This window comes from Meleagris gallopavo, chromosome 15 (genome assembly GCF_000146605.3).
Source record: "Meleagris gallopavo isolate NT-WF06-2002-E0010 breed Aviagen turkey brand Nicholas breeding stock chromosome 15, Turkey_5.1, whole genome shotgun sequence".
Lineage (NCBI taxonomy): Eukaryota > Metazoa > Chordata > Aves > Galliformes > Phasianidae > Meleagris > Meleagris gallopavo.
Genome location: NC_015025.2, coordinates 7,036,424 through 7,057,531, shown reverse-complemented (window position 1 = coordinate 7,057,531; position 21,108 = coordinate 7,036,424). Strand labels below are relative to the sequence as shown.

General features: G+C 40.8%; 2 protein-coding genes across 6 annotated transcripts; one reads left to right on the top strand and one right to left on the bottom strand.

The window, feature by feature from the left end:
• Positions 1–4,399: 4,399 nt before the first annotated feature.
• SLU7 (SLU7 homolog, splicing factor) lies at positions 4,400–15,154 on the bottom strand. 5 transcript variants are annotated; one of them, XM_019620379.2, is made up of 16 exons: positions 15,093–15,154; positions 14,800–14,974; positions 14,491–14,644; positions 14,128–14,208; positions 13,383–13,547; positions 12,437–12,502; positions 10,954–11,001; positions 10,374–10,505; positions 10,007–10,104; positions 8,563–8,630; positions 8,226–8,365; positions 7,237–7,398; positions 6,726–6,830; positions 6,510–6,584; positions 6,167–6,271; positions 4,400–5,216 (listed from the first exon to the last, which is right to left on the bottom strand). In XM_019620379.2, exons 2-16 carry the CDS (start codon positions 14,961–14,963, stop codon positions 5,037–5,039), a joined length of 1,743 nt encoding a protein of 580 aa, XP_019475924.1. In that variant the 5' UTR covers positions 14,964–14,974; positions 15,093–15,154; the 3' UTR covers positions 4,400–5,036. The 5 variants fall into 5 exon arrangements, with proteins under 5 accessions (XP_019475924.1, XP_003210369.1, XP_010717212.1 ...); XM_003210321.4 differs by having other exon boundaries at positions 15,076–15,124; XM_010718910.3 differs by having other exon boundaries at positions 14,800–14,982; positions 15,069–15,118.
• A 114-nt stretch (positions 15,155–15,268) lies between these two features.
• On the top strand, positions 15,269–18,134 carry PTTG1 (PTTG1 regulator of sister chromatid separation, securin). Its single transcript, XM_010718908.3, has 6 exons — positions 15,269–15,388; positions 15,944–16,046; positions 16,337–16,512; positions 16,910–17,003; positions 17,464–17,613; positions 17,986–18,134. Exons 1-6 carry the CDS (start codon positions 15,278–15,280, stop codon positions 18,063–18,065), a joined length of 714 nt encoding a protein of 237 aa, XP_010717210.2. The 5' UTR covers positions 15,269–15,277; the 3' UTR covers positions 18,066–18,134.
• Positions 18,135–21,108: the final 2,974 nt, after the last annotated feature.

Genomic DNA, 21,108 nt, shown 5'->3' with positions numbered 1-21,108 from the left:
TTGCTGGATCTTGGATACTGAATGCAGTGTTACAGATGCCGACCTCGTGGCAGTGCCTTGATAACCAGACACAAGGAGTCAGACAGGACAGAAGCAGCTGCAGTTGGAGGTGGCCTAACAGGCGGCCCTCAGGGCGAAGCGGGGTGATGGCTGAGCAGGTGTGTCTCTCTTCAAAGATGAGTGCAGGGCCTTTGATTTTTTTTTTCATTTTTATGTTTGGAAGATACTAATGGGAGGAAAAAAGCATTTTCTCTGCAGCAGGTCTGCTGGCTTAGCGTGGAGTGGTGATTTGAGTCACTTTTATTGCCCTGCCTGAAAGGAGCTTGGAAGCCTCAGCACTCTTCAGAGAGTGATTGTCCCTCTCCAAAAAGCCCCCATAAAATGAGACAAATCGCTCTTTAAACTTAAAGGATACGCTTGAGACCATCAGCTCTGCTTAGAAGCTGCTGTCCTAACCCATTAAGATAAAAATAAATAGATCTATTTTGGGAGGAGGGAAGTGGGAACCAGCCCAAACAGCAGCGAAACACTGCCAGTGTGTGCAGAAGACAAGTGGTGCTGTGGTTTTGTTTATTTGGCTTCTTTTTTTGTACTTTGTTTTGTTTTACGCATCTTCTAACTCAAAAGCAGCAGCCTCTTTGACTTACCACAACTGGCTTCTGCTGAGCTATCCAGTAACACATTTAGACAAGAACTCTTCTGAAAATGCCTTGTATTTCTCAGGAATGCTTGAAAAAAGGCATGGGAAATCAGTATGGAGTTCTGTAGGAGCCCAAGCCTGTAGTCAGAGCACTGAACGATGGAAATGCAATGGCATTGATTTGTGCATAAGCAGGTTACACAGAGCTGAGCATCTGAAAGTAGCACAGAGAAGAGGGAGAGCAGACTGGTTATTTAGTAGAGAGTGGGGAAAAAATGCAAAATGATCTCCTCAAACTGAAGGCCAGATACAGACATAGACAAGAAACAAAGTAGAAAAACAAGGGTTGATCCAGAAACCTTGCAAGCTCTGAGTAATTGTGTACATTCTGAAGGCCCAGGGGAGCCAGACCTTGGGATAGCAAAATCTCTTAGCTGGGATCTGAGCATCACTGACAGCGATGGCAGCACCTGGGGATGAGGGCAGCGCTGCCCAGGCCAGGAAAGTGTGCCTCAACGCAGTGCCTCTGTCCTGCAAGGCAAAGCTGCATCCCCTAGACAGACTGCATGTGAGCCGTGACATTCTGCACAGCTAATAATAGCTACAGAACAAACCCTACCTCTCTCTGTTGCTTTCCAAGTGGAGAATTTAACATTAGAGCCGGACTTTCAGTTCTCAGACAACAATTAATTTGCTAGAAATTGACTTTCTGCTGCTCCTAAAACACAGAGCACACTGTAGGGCTGCACTGGCTCTCAGCTACTAGGAGCTGCCCTCACTGCTTTTCCTTCTATATGTGCCCAGTGTGAGACCTCTTAAAGCAAGAAGGAGCAGCCACGCCACAGCAGGAGCTGGCTGAAGGCAGCTTTTCTCCTCCCAGTGAATCTCAGAGTGGCTCTCAGAGTGCTGCCCATGCACAGTGTGCAGAACCAGGACACGAAGGCAGTGTCTCCTCACCCAATGCTGAAGGAGCATTGCAGCAGGTGCTTCAGCATCCAGCGGCGCTGGGTTAAAGCTGAGAGGGGAGGTGCTGCCGGAAGGTCCCACAGCTGAGGTGTAGTGGGAGCGAACAGGGCAGGGCCGTGGGCTGTGCTTGGACCCGAGCGCAGTGCAAACAGGAGGCAGGGTGAGGGCTTTCCTAAAACGCAATGGAATGATGAGAATATCTTTTTAAGGCTGCTGCTAGGAAGCTTTGGGTTTGCCCTTCTGCCCGTGGAACAATGTTTCCCTGGACAAAGGATTTTCTTTTTGTTCCACTGAGGTCTGAGATGTGGCAGTATTTAGTGGAAGCAAAGTCCACCCCTGCCTGCTATCTCTGAGTGGGTCTCTGAGTTATCCCAGAAGTGAACAAATTTGTTCCATGTAAGATAACTGGCTAAACTTAAAATATTTTTGCCTTTTTCTGTGTTGCATCCAGCAAAGCTAATGCCACCAGGAGAGCTAGCAGAACAACAGGAAGTTGCTTGCACGTAGTATTTTGGCCTAAATATATCCAAAAATGGGATGGAAAACAGCTATTGGGCTGCACTGGGCATAGCCACTGCATTAGTGGGCAGAGAAAATCCTGTCTCTGCAGTTTTTATTGTTTTTTTTAATCCCCTAAAGGACCAATTTCATTTCATTCCTGACTATTGCTAAGATTCCTGCTATGCTCTGATCCCTGAACAATTGCACATATGTAGAACAGCACCTCTCTTTCACTAATCCACTCAGGAAAGCCATAAAGATCCAATTACAAAGAAATGTGGAAGACAGTAAAAGAACCATCTTCTGATGTGCCTCGAAGGAACATAACACAGAACGATAAGCTTATCACTAAAGACTAAAGGAGAATGTTTTACCTGCATGCTTCTAAATGTAAACACCTTCAAATCAACATCTTGCTCACAGTTTGCAGATTGAGCGTGCCTTGAGAACCAGGATTCAAACAGGGAGGAAAAAAAGAGGTAATTGAAGCAATTGCTGGGAAGGGAGATGGGAAAATGAGCACTGAGCTCTGCCAAGGGCAAGATGCAGAGAAAGCTGCTCTGAGTGTGCTGGGTGGGTCTGGTTTGTATTATGATTTCAGAACGTGACAAGTTCTGTTAACAGGCTACTACGTTTATTCTCATCTCCCTTGTCTTTGTGTACAAGGGACAATTGCAGCCATCCCTGCTGCTTTCCATTGTATGATTGTTTTCATCCAAACCTGCCCATAAACTTGTTCCCAACTCATTTTAGAAACAACGAAAGAAAAACAACAAACCCAACCCTGCTTGTTCAAGGGGAGATGATCTTTGGACATGCAGTCACACTGCATGCCAAATGCAAGGGGAAACAGATGGAGGAAAATTAATCCTCACCATCAGATGAGTGATGTTCTGTAACATTTAACCTCTGTCACAGAAACAGAGCAATACTTTTTCAACTTTTTCCCTTTAACTTCTAGGCTGACCTAGAAGAGAGATCCTCTGTGTCATTCACAAGTCCAAAGAAGTGTACTTTGCATAAGTCTAAATGCTTTTTCACTCTACAGCAGGCTGCTTTGAGAAACACAAGTCACCCAGGCTCATCTCTAAGCAGAGCAAGACAGGACCTGCCAGGGAGCTACTCATGGCTTCAGGCATTGGACAGAAAATCCAATCACATAAGTGTACTTACAGTGGAATTTGGTATGTTTTTGTAAGAAACCTGTCTTCCTAGAGCACTGAGCATGTTACATGAGATTTAAATACAGGTGCCTTGAACTCTCGGCCTTTTTCTCACATAAAAATACACATTACTGTGTTCAGCTGCTGAATTATGTTTATCATTTTTAATTGCTCTGTTCAGTGCTATTTCTGAACTGCCTCCTTTATAAAGAATCAAAACTCTACCTTCAAGAAGTATCCAAATAGCTCAAGGAACCAACTGCACAGACCGATTTAACATCCCCTTCTCCCTCACACTGAGCTTAGCACTATGACAGCAGCAGTTGGCACCTGGAGGTTGTACTGGCCAGTACAGAAGTATTACAGTTCAAAACAACTACATCAGAAAAAAAAAAAAAAATCATTCAAAGCCACTTTGCATTCAGGTCATAACAGGAGATCTCTGGACCACAATAAAGTGATCCGAAACACTGATCAATGACAACAGCACAGATAAGCTTTTTTTTTTTTAAAAAAAAGCAAAACAGAACTACTTAACTGCCTAATGCACCATTTCCATTTTACTGGACAGTTAAATTCAAATGCTCAGACCTCAGAAGGTGGCTGAGAAAACATATGCAAAACACTCAAATTTGCACTTACTGTATATAACTACTTGTAGAAAAGCAGTGTTTTCCCTTTGAAATTATTCACAAACTAGAAAGATGAGGATGAGCTGATGTGAAAATGTAGAGAGCGAGTCACTGGCAAAGCAGAAGGGAAATGACACCCCAACCCCTCTTCCCCTCTGACTTTCTAAATATCCACGTTTTCTGTGAAAACAAAAACAATCTCTGCACTAATTCTCAACCCTCCCAAGTACAAAGCTATGGTGTGAAGCTTTTCACCCATTTCTTCAGCTTTTAAAAGTACAGTGGAGAATTCACAGCTTAAGGACAAGTATTTCCAAACAACATGCTGATGCTGCATGCCAGCAAAAGGTACTGATATTTAACCAATGTAACTGGACTCAGGAGGTCATAAGGATAAGATGTGTACTGTGAAACAAAAACCAAACAACTTAGAGCTCTGCAGCTGAAATGTGCACCAACACCTGCAGAAACATAATGAGAATTTTACAGCTCTATGGTCAGCTTCTCCTGAACTTTTAATTACAACACCTAGATAGTTTAAGACCTTTACATTAATTTAATCAAAATGTACAAAATGATTTTCACATTCCAAAATACTCAGTGAGAACTGATCAAAAACTATTTCTCTCTTTAAAGCCATGCAACAGGCAAGCCCTTTTGACAGACAAGCCTTTTTACAAGTAAAAGTTGGGCTTCAATAGCTGTACAAATTTATATGCAACAATTACCGCTATACATTAACAGTGACACCTGTTGATCATCTCTTCATTGTAATTAATTTTAATGAATTAGTTAAGTCTTCATGTATAGCCAAATGAGCCTGGAACTTCTGGAATTACAGCCAATATCTGATCTTTTCTCTTCCAATCAAGAATTTAGAGTGTATGTTTTTTTAAAATGCATTTATACACTTATGTACATATATATTTATGACTGTATATATACATACAAACATAACATTATTGTTTTAAGAACTAGATTGCTCAAGTCTACTGAAAGAATTTCTCACCAGCCTCTGTGGTACACAGATCTCTGCCATTTCTTAGCTGCATAGGAGGGAACTGTCTACAGACTCATAAACAAGCATAGAAAAAAAGAAAAGAGTCTTGGGTATTGGAATGATCTTCAGTACAACTACTGTCCAAGAAAAGAGGCCATGGGATCATCAGGTCTCTGACGTTTCATTCTATAGGCTTCCATTTCCTCTTCTGTTGGCTCCCTGGTCTCATATACACTGTTGTATGGTCTCTTCCTCTCATCTAACTGCATAATTTCTTGAACTTGCAGGAGACGAGCCTCTTCTGCATTTAATGCCTGAAATGGAAGAAAAATGCAATGAAATTAAAAAGAAAAATAATAAAGAAAAAAACCCAAAATTTTACATTAAATCCTAGCGTAACAAAGATAGAGCAGGCAGAATGCTGAGATAAGCAATGCACACATGCCTAGCCACTTACAGAACACCTTGCGTGCTGTTTAATGCACATTTTTTAGTCTTAACCACAAGACAACGGTAAGTTGGGATTTTGCAAACAAGATACTCCTTTCCAATTGCCAAGATCAAATATGAAACTCCTGGGTTCTACTTAAAAAGTAATCCTGATCCTGGAAGGACAAAAACATGCCATCTTAGGGGGTTGATTTGTCATTTTTCTGTTAGGCTGTAATTTTTTATATGAAAATATACCTTTGGAAATACAAATTCTTCAGTTCCTCAAATTACTACTATACTACTAGAAAAGCAAAAAAAAAGTAGAGTTTTTTCAATTAACTATGGTTTAGTGTTCATATGCTTCAGACACCCAAGGACATGGTGCTGTGTTTGCACAGGGTCCATTCAGCAGTGGACAGGATAGCTTGTGAATGGATTTATTTTATTAGCTGTGAGTTGGTGCCTAACTATGGGATTAAAAAAAAATGCTACGTTGAGCTTTGACAATGCTTTTTATCTCTGCATCTTTAATACTTAAACTGCTGTGTTCTGTGACGTCTTTTAGATATCTGCAATAGTAATAGGTGACCAGGAAGGAAGTATTCTGTATCTTCTAAACAGAATCTTCCAAAGCTAGAGAAACAGGAAATAACAGCAGTGTACTTTAGAACATCTAACAGCATTTTAAATTTGCTTCAGCTCAAAATTAACATAAAAGAACTGTCCACAGAATTCTATCGCAGACCTATTACAGAATTCATAAACCTGATGTAAAATGCATTTGAAGCTCTTTTTGCCACAAAAAAAAAATTGGGAGTGCTTTTGAATGTACCTTTTTAAGTTTTTCTTGCTTCTTTTTCTCTTCACCCTCACTGTCTGAATTTGAGCTCTTCTTGTGTTTCTTCTTTTTCTTCTCCTTCTGTTTTTCTTGGTGGATCTACAAGGTGGAAAAATAGCAGCAGTTAAGATTCAGTGAACAGTTGTAATATTCAAACCATTAAATCCAAACCGTCTATTAATGCTACTGAGAGCTTAGGGATGTCAATGACATAATAATATGTTTGGTAACTTCCAGACTTACTAAAACGACTTAAATAATTTTGTAGTCACACATACGTTTGGGTTGCTTTAAGTGATAAAGAAAAATATCTCCCTTAGAAAGGGAAACAACCCACCTCCATCAGTGTTTTGGGCTTTGTCACATGCTCCTCCTCTCTGGGTTGCTCCTCTAGTAAGTTTGCTTCAGCACTCTGTACAGCAGGCAAGAGAAAGGATATCCATTTACAAAGTATGTTTGAAAGCAGAAGGACAACTTAAAAAGCAAAATCATCTAAGGCCTTACAAAGAAGAATGCTTGCCAACTCTTCTCAAATAGAAAAAAAAATACTTACAGCAATTTCTTTCCCAGCTTCTCCTGTACAGTATGAGAACTTGACAAATGAGTGGCAGCATTTGTAACCCCACTTGCCTTCTTTCCAGTACGAACCCCAAATGCACTGCAGGAAAAGATGACAGAGCAGTCATAACGACACTCCCTATGAGGCAGGATACCATTTATTCCTGCCATTATTTCCTGATGAGTAACCTTTTCAAACAGCCCAGAGGAGAGAAGTTAAGAGAAATTAGGAATTTTAAATAATTCCTGTAAGACTAATGTATAAATAAACAAACAACAAAACAGGATGTGGCCAACTCATTCACATCAAAGGGAAACACAGGAACTTCCTTTTCAGTTTAAGATGGTCATCATAATTCTTTAAATTCATGCTGTGATAGTGAGGTTGAAATTCCTTCTTGGTAGAAGGATGAATTTACACGCTGTTTTGATTTTATTCTGCTGCATCTACCACACGTCATTCCCTTCCAAAGGGAAGACTTTTTTTCCTTAAAGTAGGTACTTACTGTATGGTTGTTGATCTTCACATCTTCCTCATATTTAGAGCAAGCAATAGCTTTCTCTTGTCCTTTGATCACTGTTCCATGTCTAGAATACTCTACATAATCTTCTGTTTGAGCTAACAGCAGCTCAGCTGGTGGTGCATCTAGATGTTCTTGTCCTCCATACTGTAATGCAAGGAGAAATCACGTGTGAGAGTTTAAGAAAGCCTATCTATGTAGTTAACCATACATTTCAAGAATGCCACCTTCAGTGCCTTCTCTATCCATAGCACATAAATCCAGAAACACAACACTAAAGGCTATGAGAAATGCATCTCCTATGGCCGCCGACTTTTCTTTTATACCTGGAGGACCAGCAGGTATCCTTATGTTAGTGGTGTTTCAAAGCAGGAAAACTTTCCAGATCAAATCAAAGGCTGGAAAGTACACCTTAGTACAACCGAGCACATTTTCCCCTCCACTTCACACTTTCATGTTGGCAAGGTCAGAACCTACGTGGATTATTGAGTTCTTTGTCAGTCGGCAAGAAAACCAATAGCAAGATACATAGTCATTAAGAAGACTTCACCTAAAACTAGATTCTGAAAACGGTTTTTCAAGAGAAGAAAAAATTAAAGGAAGCTTTCTGGCGCAGCCGCTGGGCTATTTTTACAAAGATTTTTAAAGCACATGGAATGTTTTTTTTTTTTAACCACTTGTATTATTTTTAAAACAAAATATCTAGAATTCATTGTACACACTGGTGTCAGATTTTTCACTAGAGAAATTTTGACAGGTAAGGGAAGCTTTCACAGTAATCTAAAGAAATATTTATAGATCTTCAAAGGTTCCTGTACTAAATAATGATTCCAATAGATTAGTGTATATAAATATTTTAATTTACATATCATAAGTGTCATTAGAATAGCTGCTATGTTTTCACATAATGTTTCCTAAGAATCAGAATTCAAACTCGACAGAATTCTAACTAAATAAAACCAAATGTGTATTACCTTCTCTAGAATGCTTTCTTTCTGCTGTGCCTTGAAGTCTTCTTTTTTCACTTTGAAGGATTTATAGAGCAGCTCTAGTTTTGTAGGGTCTGCTTGAAGATGAACTTCAGAGCCTTTGTCATAAGCCTCCCAAGCAAACACTGTATACACAAGAGGCATCACTCAATGTTTATTCCCAAACTAAGGTACTCATTCCAATTTCCATCTTTAATTCTCAATCTAAAAGACTCTTCTTCTGGAGAAGAGCAGCATTAACTTAAATCCTTAAAAACAAACAACCAAGAAATAAAACCCAACACAAAGCCCAGTAAGTCACAGAAAAACAGAAACCACTCACGCTGAGTCTGTGCCATTGAAATGGTATCTCCAGTGTAACGAACAAAGTTGTCACCTGCATAACCAACCCTGCAAAAAAAAAAATAAATAAAAATATATATTTTTAGCATGCAACTAACGTGATTGTCTTCTAAAAGCAGTCATGCAACACTAACAGGAAAATAAACTTCCCTGTGCCATGAGTTACAAGCGGAGGGAGGGAAGGGAGCACGCAGCTCAATACATGAAATTGAAGCCTAGGCTCCCAGCGGTCATGGAAGCACTGGGCAGCATTTCAGAATATTCACTGCCTGCATTTATATGGGTACATCTTGCAACACTTCCTTGGAGCTTCACCTAAGACACCGTGCATCATGCTTGGATCTGCCTGCACGAATGGCAGGTGATACTCAAGCAATGATCCTCAGCTTTTGGATTTATCAGTCTTCCCTGCTCAGCTTCAGTGTATTTCAGCAATTTAAAACCTGGTAAGAGCTTTACTGCCCTTGGTTACCTTTTGCTCACCTCTTCGTAGAGGTTCACAAACTGTAGCTGGAATTTGAGAAATCAAATTATGTTAACAAATTCAGTTTTCACCTCCCCACAGGCACCCTGAAAAGTTTCTAGTCTGCAGTACTGTAGCAGGAACACAGATTCAATAAAGGTCCAATTATGACCAGGGAGAAGAGGAAGCACCCGCATCTGAAATAAAACTGACTAGCTTCACTCTATCTGGGGGCAAGGAGAGGTGCAAAGTGCACTATTTGCTGTCATTTAGCCACTGCCATTCTGTTTCAGGCAGCAAGCTAATTCAATTACTGTACCCTGAATAAATGTTTTTATTTGCAGTCTGTCTGCTTTCTATGCCCACAACACCACACAGGTCAAGGCAGGGTCACAGCTCAAGTGCTTGACTCAGGTTTTAGGTGAGACACCATTACGTGCCCTCCTACAGTATTCAATCAAGTGACCTACCTAGCCAACAATAAAACATTCAGACTTTTTCTGTGCAGGCTCTATGAATACACGGGGAGCTCTCGTTCCTGATTCTGGCACTTCGGGAACACAGACACTCCATGTTAGAGGTCTCCAGTGCTGAATGCCTCCCAGCAAACAAGGGAGGAAGTTTTAGATTCAGTCACTGAAATACTTTGCATAAGCATCATCATCACTGCTCATAAATACCACTTGTTCTATGTCAGATAAATGATAGTTGATGTACTCCTGAGGATTAAAGACCAGTATCAATAAAATACTACTTTTATATACTAAACCACGAAGCTAATAAATAGAATAACTTCTGCACGTTTACTACAAAGCATTATTGAAAGACTCCTCCTCCTGCAACTGACTAGGGATTAATTAATAACATGACCTACAGATTCAAAATAAAATACAAAACTATTAAAGCCATCTCATTTTGAACAGAGTTTGTTGGATGCACCAGCATGACCATTTCAACTTACTCATCTGGATTCTTGCCTGTATTGGCATATGGATTCTCCCTCATTGCTCTCGTTTTGGGATCATAATAAGCAGAGTTTGGATCTAAATTCCTCAGGTACTAGGGGAAGAAAAGAAGATAAGTTACTTTGTTAACATTTTTCATTTTCAAAGAACTGAAATTACTGCTGATGCCTCAACTTAAGAAATTTTAAAAGAACAGAGCCCTTGAAAAAGTCACAGAATAAGCTGGAAGTGAGCTGAGAACTGACCTCAACTTCCAAACACAGGGACTCACATTCAACCCAGTGATAACTGAGCGTTCAACTTTTAAAATTCACTAATATGAAGAAAAAAGAAAAAAGAAAAAGTGAAGTATTCTTGACTCACTTTTGCAATATCTTCCCGAATACGTAAATTCCGAACTGTGATTCGTCTTTTAGAGTCAAAGTTCTGCCCAGGCATATCAATGTCATCTGCATATTTATCTTCATCTTCATCTTCACTGTTATGATCTCTCTCCTAAGAACAGAGATGGATAACTTATTTAGAAGCAGTCATTCACTCTAGAGACAGGAATCTGATTTTAGTGGTTTCATTACAAATGGGCTTAGGCGTGCTTATGGATCATGCAGTTACATTCATCATTCTAGAAACACTCATCAAGGATTTCCACTTTCTCCAATTAAAAACTATAACTGTGATAATTAAAAAAGCTTGGGCAAATCATACCATGCCTTAAGAAGCAGTTACTTACACCTTTAAGGTTTGACAACACACAGGAATTAAAAAAAAAAAAAAGCACAACACAAAACAACAATTAATAACAAAAAACCCTTCATGACAGAAAAACAGGCAGCCAGTGATTGAACCCAACTCTGAAACCCTTATGCCACCCTTGTTTTGCTGTTTCACTAACTACAGGTCCTTTTTTCTGCCCATGATGTGATGCAGTGGGTATTCATCTTACTGTCTGTGAATTTGGTTCCTCTTCTCCCCACTGGTGTCTTGGGGAGTTCTGCAGCAAACAAAGAGCACATCAGCAGAGAAGATAAGATAGTGCAGAGAGGAAAGGCAGCAGGCAGATCAAGACCAAAGCAGGACTTTGATGCTGGATACAAAAATACAAAGTACTTGTGGCACAAAATGTGCAGAGATCACTACGTGTTGAGTATCCTAGGGAAGAGCTCGTAACACAAGTTATAGACCTTGTCACTGAATGACCAACCAAATTTCTAGGATTTGCCATTCTTACAAAGGTTCAGTGCTGTCACTAATACCTAAAGTCTGTTACACCTTTAGAGTAGAACAGATTGGAATATTTCACATCATGCAGATAAATCCAAGATTAAATTCCGAAAGCTTTAAAAAAAAAATAATATATATATATATTAAAAAGCTAGGTATGCACATTAATAGCAGTGACAAGAACACTGAGATTGAATTCCGTCTTCTGATTCAATCTGGAGAAACAGAACCTAATTTTTTTATTCGCCTGCTTAGCCTTTCACTTTAAATGTTATTCTGCAGTAAATACACGCATATAAAAAAAGAAAAATATAATAGCAGCTTTTATCTGGAAGGTCAGAACTCTGTATTTTGTGCTGGGTCAGTGATTTGGTTCATTCTGCCACCTGGTGACAAAGTGCAGGGTGACAATCTCTGGAAAATAGATTCTGATTGTACATCATCTATTGCTTATTGCCTTCTGTCTTAAAATACCAATTCAACAACTCTTTTGACGAGAAACAATCCCTATGTTTTCTCCATGTTAGAAACCTGGAGTTAAAACTCAGAAATTGAGCTTAGGAAAAAACATGCCATTAAAATCAGAACTTTATATCAAATATTATCAAAAGCATTACCTATAATCTAAGAGGAACCTGCAGAAGTGGAAGATGCAGACTTTGCAGAGTTACAGTCCAGAGGGAAATATCTATTCTCAGCCTTCACATAATCAGATACACTGCAAACAGCCATAGCAATGACTGAAGAAGAAACAAGCCTGGCTCCAGGATAAAGAAGATATCTTCCTATTCCTATTTATACCGACCATAAGATGACAATCCACATAACAATCACTACTTCAGTATTAGACAAAACAATCTTTAAATTAAAAAAAAAAACAACCCAACATGCATCTCAGGGTATGAGCAGAATTACTATATGGCAGCTGAGCTTTCTGATCTAGAATATCACATCATTAATTTTACAGGGCTAATAATCAGAAAGAATTTTTGTCCAAAAGTGAAATACAAAGTCAGACATTTGGAAGAAGGTACTCTGAATTCTTGTACACGACACACAACCTGGTGCTACAAAGAACTTCAATATTTTGCAGAGTATAAAAAGCAACAGAAAAGTGTATAGAGAACAGACGCATCAGAGAGCAGAAATAACCTGCTTGGTTTTTAATTCAGCCTAAACAAAAATTAAAAGTTTAATGCACTTACCACTTGTTCCAGCTTTCCTGATGCTAACTCCTCCTGAAGCTTCTGGGCTTTCAGCGTACGCTTGGCCTGCATATCATGCAAATGCATTTGTTTTAATATCTCCTTTTAATAGTGAGCATGCAGTGATGTCATAAGCATTTATTGTGATCACTGCCATTTAAAGCTATTATTATAAGAAAATGGGCTTCCAGTTCTCTGGGTGCTTGTAAAAATATAAGCTTAGATGAGATAAACTTCAGGCTGCTGAAGACTCACCAGTTTTCAGAGCCCCAAGGAAAGGAAACTACACCTAACTCACCATTTCACTGTTTTATGGTATACTGTTAAATAAGCAGTTTTACTATAGCTCATGCACCTGTACCACTGCTTTGTGTAAACTAATTTAAGAACTACAGCTTATTTTAGTTCAACAGTGTTTGAGAATAAATGTATTTTACCATAGTGTCCTCATAATGTAGTCAGGAATTTCAGTGGTTAAGGTAGTTCATTAAGAGATAGTGCATGCATTTACAATTCATACAAGAATTGTGACATTTTAGCAACTAAAGTGATATTTTAAAGCAGCACACGTTTTTATGTGCATGACATCACAGAACCAGAGGCACATATGAACAGCCACTGTTCCACAATAGTAACAAGAAGGACTCTAGACAGTAAGCACTGCTTAGAAATTCCATTTTTGCCTACATATTTATCTGCACCTTGGTCAGTACATTAGAGGGTTTGTCTAGTAAATGCAAGCAATTAGGAGAGACACAGTATGGCAGACCCACACTCAGATCTGAATTTCCCTATTTCTAGTGAAGTCTGCTAACACAGCACGCACCCAGTTTTTCCATTACTGATACAGCACAAGGTCTGATATTAGCAGTGTGCAAAACACACGCTCTTCTCAGTGAACCCAAACACTACATCTTTCCCCAGTGAACTGTAACACCTACACTACCAAGTCAACCTTGGCATATTCCTCTACAATCTTCATGTGCTCTTCTGGGTTATAACCATTCCAGCGATCTCGCTTTCCATCGTAATCAAACATCAGCTGAGGCTGCACGTGTTCATCTGGTGCAATATTCATGCCTGTGTATTTTGCTCCCACTTTCCTGGGTCTCTGGAAGTAAAAACATACAAAAAAGTTGGATCCGTCGATCCAATTGAAATATACACTGAGACACCACTCTTTAAAAATAGTATCAGTAGAGCACCTCTAAAGCCAGTTAAGCTTCGCATGATAAGCCTCTGACTTGTAAATAAATGCAAGTAGTTCAGTTTGTATTTCAAAATAACTGCAATTGGCTCAAAAAAGAAAATCACATTTTTTAACTCAGTTTTAGACAGTAAACAATGCAAGTAAAATAATTTCTGAGGACTGCTTCTAGCTGACAAGAAACAGAAAGATGGCCACACCAACACTCAACTGAAGAACACTAACATACGGAACTAAATGTCAAACACTTCCAACTTTTATTGCAGCGTTTCTCACAAGCAGAATTAAATGGTGATTATTTTTTATCTTTGTTTTGCTGTTTATTTTCCCTACAAAACAGCTGACTGATTTGGATAATTTCAAACAGCATTATAACACCTGTAATCTTTTCCAAAGTAACTGTTATTTCACCTATGGCAAGACATTTCGCACTGCAGTCACATTCACTTTTGAACCATTAAAAGATCAGCAGCGTCAAGCTTACCTCCATGCAGTCCTTCTTTTTGTGTGTCAGTGCACCACAGTTCTCACAAGCTCCTTTCCGGTATCTGGTAGCTATAGAGTGCTAAACAGCAAAAAACGACAGCATTAAACAAACCAGTGCTAAGATTCACATGGATATTTCCACCAACGGATTTATTTATTTTCTAACACAACCAAAGCACGCAGGCTCCAAACTCAAAAGGCCATTTTGGTGATCACCAAACACTGGGTAATACTTGCTGAGTACAAATTTCCAGTTCCTGTCACCCTCCAAAACACATAACCAGAACTTGCAAGGTATCAATGCCTCTTACTGTACAGGAATAAACCACAGCTCTGTTTTAGGACAAAGGCAGCCCCATACCTCTTTCACTCCCCGTTTGTACCAGTCTCCCGAGGAGTTGTACTGCTTCTGCTTCTCCGGCTGAGGCCTCTGATGCTTCAGCGTTGGTCTTTTGGAAGGATCGATGTACCACGGGACTGAAGATATGTACTGAGGGATGTGAGGATTGATATCTCTGCGAAAGGCGTTATGAAATTAACACGCGGCACAGGAAAAAAACACCACACAATTCAGTTAACAAACAGCTCTTACGTTAAACTCTGTAACCAGGTGAACCTATTTTACCAACAGAACTGTTAACTTCGGACGAATCTGCTTTACGGAACTCACTTTCCTTCCTCATCCACCTCCGCAGGCGCGTTCCCCAGTTTCCTCTGCTCCTCCAATTCCTTCTTTTTCCTCCAGTCCTCCCTCGTCATCTTTTTCGGCTCCTCCATGCTCACGTCTCCAGGCCCTCCCGAAGGAGCTGCGTTTACCGCTGTCCCGGACGCCATTTTACTTCCCCCTGTAATAGTAGAGAACCACACGCGTTCAAATCCGGCGAGGCTCTCCTCAGGCACCCGTCATAACCGCCCAGCCGCCCCCGGCCCAGCACCCACCCCGCACCTCCGCCGCCTGTTTACCAGCCAGGCCGCGCCACCGCCCCACAATGCACCGCGGCCCGGAGCCCCGCCCCTTAAAGGCGCCGCGTCCCCCGAGGAACCGTCACGCAGTCACCACGGCAACGAGGCGCCGGAACTCGGTAGTCCCGCCGTTGCCCTGGCGCCGCTGAGCCAATCGGATACCTGAGCGTTAGTCGAAACAGCCAATGGGAGGAGCGGAGGGGCTGCAGGCCGCCGTCTGCACTTCTCTCCGTCCGCGCTCTGAGCCGCTCCCGCCCGCTCCGCGCTCTCCTGTTCCCGTCCGGCTCTCACCGCAGGTAAGTGTGCGGCTTCCCGCAGGGAGTTCTTTCTTGGCTGCCGACCGATCCTCCTGCCCTGGGGGAAGAGGCTCGCTGTGACCGCTGGCTGCTCGCTTTACGAGTCGGATCGCCAGCCTAGGCTTCGTGTGGTGAGCAGCACTGAGCGCTGGAGAGAAGTGAAGCAGCAAACCGAAAGCTTAGTTAAGCCTTGCCGCGCAGGATTGCAGTGAGAGCTTGAATCTTTCTCAAACCCACGTGAGCTCCGTGCATCGATGTATCCAGGGCCGATAGTCTGTAGCTAAACTGCTGTGGCACGATATACGGCTTGCTGCATTCTCTTCTAAGAGCAGCACGCGGCAACTGTCATCAGAGTCACAGAACGCCTTGGGTTCGAATGGACCTCAAGGATCATCAAGCTCCAACCCCCCCCACTGCTGCACGCAGGGCTGCCAGGCTCCAGATCTAATAATGCACCAGGCTGCCCCGTCCAACCTGGCACCATTCCTAGCATACTTCTAACGCTTGCTGTTTCTGTTAGCAAGAACTGCTTCGATTTTCTGTGTGCCTTTCCAGGGTGGTCTCATCAGCCCAGAGATGTCAACGCTGATCTTTGTGGATAAGGAGAATGGTGAAGTTGGTGCTACTAAGAACCAGTTGAGGCGCCCTTCAGTATCATGTGGGTATATGCTCCATGGAGGCAGTGTGGAATGGGGTAAAGTGCATGTCCTGGATTTTGTTAATCGCTGTTTTGAACAGAAATAACAGAACAGGTTAAGTAGATAAATAATAAAACTAAGTTTATCAACTATTACAAGTGTGGAAATCACCCGTCTTTTGTCACAGACAGGGTTTATACTTTGAGTTATAAGTGGAGAACAAGAATTAGCTATCTAGCACACGCACTTCATTAGAAGCAAGCTTTAGTGTTAACACGGTGTAAAGTTTGCCTTCCCTTCCTGTCTGCAGCAAAAGTCTTATCAGAAAGAACGCAAGTCAATACTCCACTTCCAAAGAAAACAAACAGAACTCCAGCCACATCTCACTCTGTCAGAAAAGCTCTTGGAAATGTGAACAGAACTGTAGGAGTTACAAGCAAGAAGGAACAGATGAGAGATAAAAATCAGCCTTGCAGTGCAAAGAAAGTGAGTACAGCCCTTCTGTAAAGGATGGGAATCAGAGGAATGCATGACATACCGACAACAGCTTAGGGAACACACAAGGGCAAAGAAGTGGCTCTAGACAAAATATTGGCTGGGTTATTGTCTTGTTCATATTCTATTTAGTGGGTGTTTATTGTTTTGAGCCTAAATATCATACTGCAGAGATTTGTTGCCACTGTATATCATCATACAAGCTCAGCCGAAGCATTTTCCCTTTTGCAGCTCATTTGTATCAAAGGTATTAGAATTCAGACATAGCTGGAGAGCCTATATGGCAAGTGCTCATGTCTTTTCTATGCTATACAGATTTACAGGCACAGAAAGGGTACTACACTGAGAAAACATGATAGCACAAATAACGTGACTTCTTTATTTTAAGGTTGCTGAAAAGACTGTTGGATTAGAAAGCTGGGATGCAGTGGGTGATGAAGCTTACCCAGAAATAGAAAACATGTTTCCTTTTGATCCTCTAGGTAAGACCTCTTGGGGTAATTATTAAAACCTAATTAGATTTTGATTAAGTGTTGATGCTGTAAGCCTTTCACTGAGCTGTTGTGGTGAATAAGCTGGTATTACATTTCTCCAGAGTCCTTTCTTAAAGATAAGGGCATTCAATATTTTTGAAGCATCACCTTGTTCTTGTTTGAATGTTTTAAACATACATACTGCTTGATATAGTTGACATAGCATAGGGATTAGAGAAATTTCTTAAAGCTCTTGCTTTATAGTGACTGTTACATACACTTCAGATAAGCATTAGCGTACAAAACTTCACGGACACTACTACATAACTGTAAATAAGTGCTCCATAAGAAGGAACTATTGGACTGAATTGTCCTGGAACTACTCCCATTTCACTTAATCAAAGACAACTTGCAGCTTCTCGTGCTATTGTGTGCTGTTACTGAACTACAGCATGTCTTTCCTAAACAGACTTCGAGAGTTTTGAAGTTCCTGAAGAGCACAGATTAAGCAATATCAAGCTGTATGGTGTTCCTCTCATGATACACACAAGTACTTGTGACAGATCTGTGAACATAAGTTCTTCACCTATAAAGCTTGAAAAGATGCCATGGGAGTCTGGTAAGTGAAAAACTAGCCTGAGTTTCAGTGCATACAGTGCTCATTAGGGAAGCAAGTTGGCTACAGTAGCAAAGAGCTATTGCTCCTGATAAGTACAAGAGCAGGACACTTGTCTCACAGAGCTTTTGGTATATGACTGAGCTGAATTTAACTGGTCAGCTCTACTGGCATAGGTAGTGGTCTCAAAGCTGCTCTGCCATGTAACTTTCTATAATGTATTGTTAACTCATTTATTAGGAGGAATTGGCTTATACAAACTAACAGTACTTGACGTAGCCATTGAAGAGGCTTTTGCTAATCCACCAGCAGCTAGCTTGAGTGTAAACTTCTGGATTTTACGAGTAACTAATCTGCTCTATTTCTAACTTTCAGACTTGCTACAACCACCTACTGACTTTATTTCTACGCTGGATGACATCATTGATATGCCACCTATGAACTATGACTTTTAAAAGTATACTTTGAAGTTTCTATTGAGTTTTCTGTTTATAATAAACGTTAGTTTAACTTGTGAAACAAAACTTAACTTACTTTTTTTTTTTCAGTAGAGTTAATATGCTACATGCCCACGATGTAGGCATTTTCCTATCTGACATGCTATTAAAACTAAGCTTAGTCTTGCTTAAAAGCTCATCTATAATTCAGTGTTCCGTACTATATCCAGATGTTAATATATGAATCTTCAAGTCACAAGTACAGATCCAATTTCTTCTTCTCACCACCGTTGTTCCAGTTCCTTTCTGTAATCATGTAAGACAAGTCAGGTTTAGAGATGGCATGATTCATAGTTGCCTGCTATACTACAGTGGATAAAACTTTTTTTTGGGGTGTTTAATGAAGGCTGGAATATGGGGCCCCTCACTACAAGAAAGACATGCCCTGGAACACATTCAGAGAAGGGCAACGAAGCTGCGAGGGGTCTGGAGCACAAGTTGTAAGAGGAGCAGCTGAGGGAGCTGGGATTGTTCAGTCTGGAAAAGAGGGATGACCTAACCACTCTACAGCTGCCTGAAAGGAGGCTGTGGTGAGATGGAGGTCAACCTCTGGTCCCACATAGCTAGCAATAGGATGAGAGGAACCAGCCTCAGGTTGCTTCAAGGGATGTTCAGGTGGAAAATTAATGAATACTTCTCCAAGAGAGTAGTCAGGTGCTGAAAGGGTCTGCCTGAGGAGGTGGTGGAGTCACTGTCCCTAGATACAAAACATACAAGAAAGCTATAGATACTGTAATGAGAGATGTGGTTTAGTGGGAATTAGTGGTGATAGGTGAACGGTTGGATATCAAGATTTTTTCATAGTGACTCTACGATTCTAATACACTATTCCATCTTCCTCCAAGTTTTATGATGCATGTACACATGTAGTAGTTACGTATCTACTACCTACATATCTACAACTATAAACACCTGCTTTTTTTTTTTTACTAGAAAAAAAAGAAATATTTACTTGCAGTGGCTGTGTGAATTCACTCTTGTGAAAAAAGAGAGTGAACTAATAGCAGATTCATGTCCTTGCTTGACATACACACCACATTTCTAATTCTTAAGTATTTTTCCAAGCAGTAAGAAACCAGTTCAAAAAGCATAATGCTATAACGTGATGGAAAACAGCAATGATAGTGAGGTAGCAGAGTCCTAAGCTGCAAGAAGTGAGAAAAAGCCCAAGTACAGCAGCCACGAATACTGAAACAAAGGAAAAAAGGCGCTCACCATCAGAAGAACTTAGATAAGCAGAGATCTCCAACAGGACACCCTTATCTCCACTGCCAACCCTTAAATGAGGTCTGGGAGTGCGGGGATCCTGGTCCCACCCCTTCCAGTCATTCGGTTGCATTGCATACACCTGAGCTCCCCCTGGTTTGGCCCTGCATTCCCACCAGGTGGTTAATCACTGCTTCAGGCCATGACTTAGCATTTCTGCTACAGAAAGTCCTAGCAAAAGTCAGGAATCATAGTCATGTTTGCTATACTTCTAGTTTTGTACACAACATTAGCAATTGATGTTAACTTGCTTTTATAGTTCCTGGGCAATACTTTGATCTGCCTGGATTGCAGTAGCCTGAGCTGCCTTAAGCTCATTCTGATCAGGAATTACAACACTGTGATAGTTTTTTGTTGTTCTTTGGGGCAGCTGAGCTCTTGTACACTGAACAGGAACTGCTGTGTCAAATTTAACATCATTGTGACTGACAGATGAGGGACAGAGCTTGTCAACAGCTTTATTTTCCTAATTGGTAGGTGTGTAGTCTATATGACATTTCAAGGCTGAAGGAAAGCAGGTGTTACAGAAGCAGTTTAATGAGTCCAGACTAGAGGTTTTCCAGACTTCTACATCTCAACTCCTAACCCCTTATTCCCATCTCCTGTCTATGGAGACTTGTAGAGTGTGATTTTGAGTCCATGAAGATGGAAGAAGTGTTTTGATCCATAGATCCTATTAAAAAAAAACCAACAAAACTACTGGATAAACGTAATTGAAGACTGTTTAGAGAGCAGCTTTTACAATGCTTTTCAAAGCAGGCCTAAGACGACTTAGGTTTTATCAAATCTTTAAAATGAACTTGGGAAAAAGCAGCGTGTAGAAGCTTTTCTCAGAACTGTTAGAAAGCTTACAGTCTTGTGGAGTGTAGCAGCCTGGGTTTTGCAGTGTGGTAGTCTGGGTGCTCCAGAATGCCACGACTAAAAAGCCACAAAAACAGCTCTCCAGCTCATGCTTATACTGGTACTTGAAGTAACAAATATGTTAACTGCATGTTAACTAAAAGAAATCAGGCTAATTTGGTGCAGATCAGGGACGGTTTTGGAAGCGTGCTATGGCTGCAGCCTGACTGCTTGAAGGTGTGATATGAATGTGAATCTGTTTTCTCTTCGTGCTGTGCCCCGCGAAGCTGTCAAAGGTAGAGAAAATCCTCTTCAAGACCAGAAAGGATAACAGGCCTCGGAATGCTTCAAGTCCGTAATGCTTTTTACTCATCAGAAGCAGATGAGCCCAAAGGTAGACAAGCCTTTTGGGAATTGTCCTATTGCAAATCCTGGCCTTTAATCAGGTTTGCTGTTTCTGAACTATCAGCCACCTGGAATAAAAACAGGCGTTCATTCTGCTTTGCTCTCAAACTTGTCAGGGTTTTAGGCAGTGTTAAATACCAATGAATTATACAGTAGCTGCTCTTTGTCTTTATGACTAGCTTCTTGCCCTCGGCTTGAAACTTCAAAAAAATAATCAGGAGAATATCAGACCAACAAAAACTCTGAACTGAATTTCCTTTAATCATATATCTCAGGTTTTTGATGACCCTTACTTCAGACTCAAGAAATATCAAAATTAGCATTGCCTTTTCAGCTGAAATTTAAGTTTGGGTATAATCTAACAGTCACAGGAGTTAAGGCAAAACTAGAAGGAAGTAAGAAATGCATAGTTCTCTAACTTTATCTCTACCAGTTCGCTTCAGCCGGAACAAGACTCCAAACCCAATTGAAGCTGAAAATGCCTGTAAGT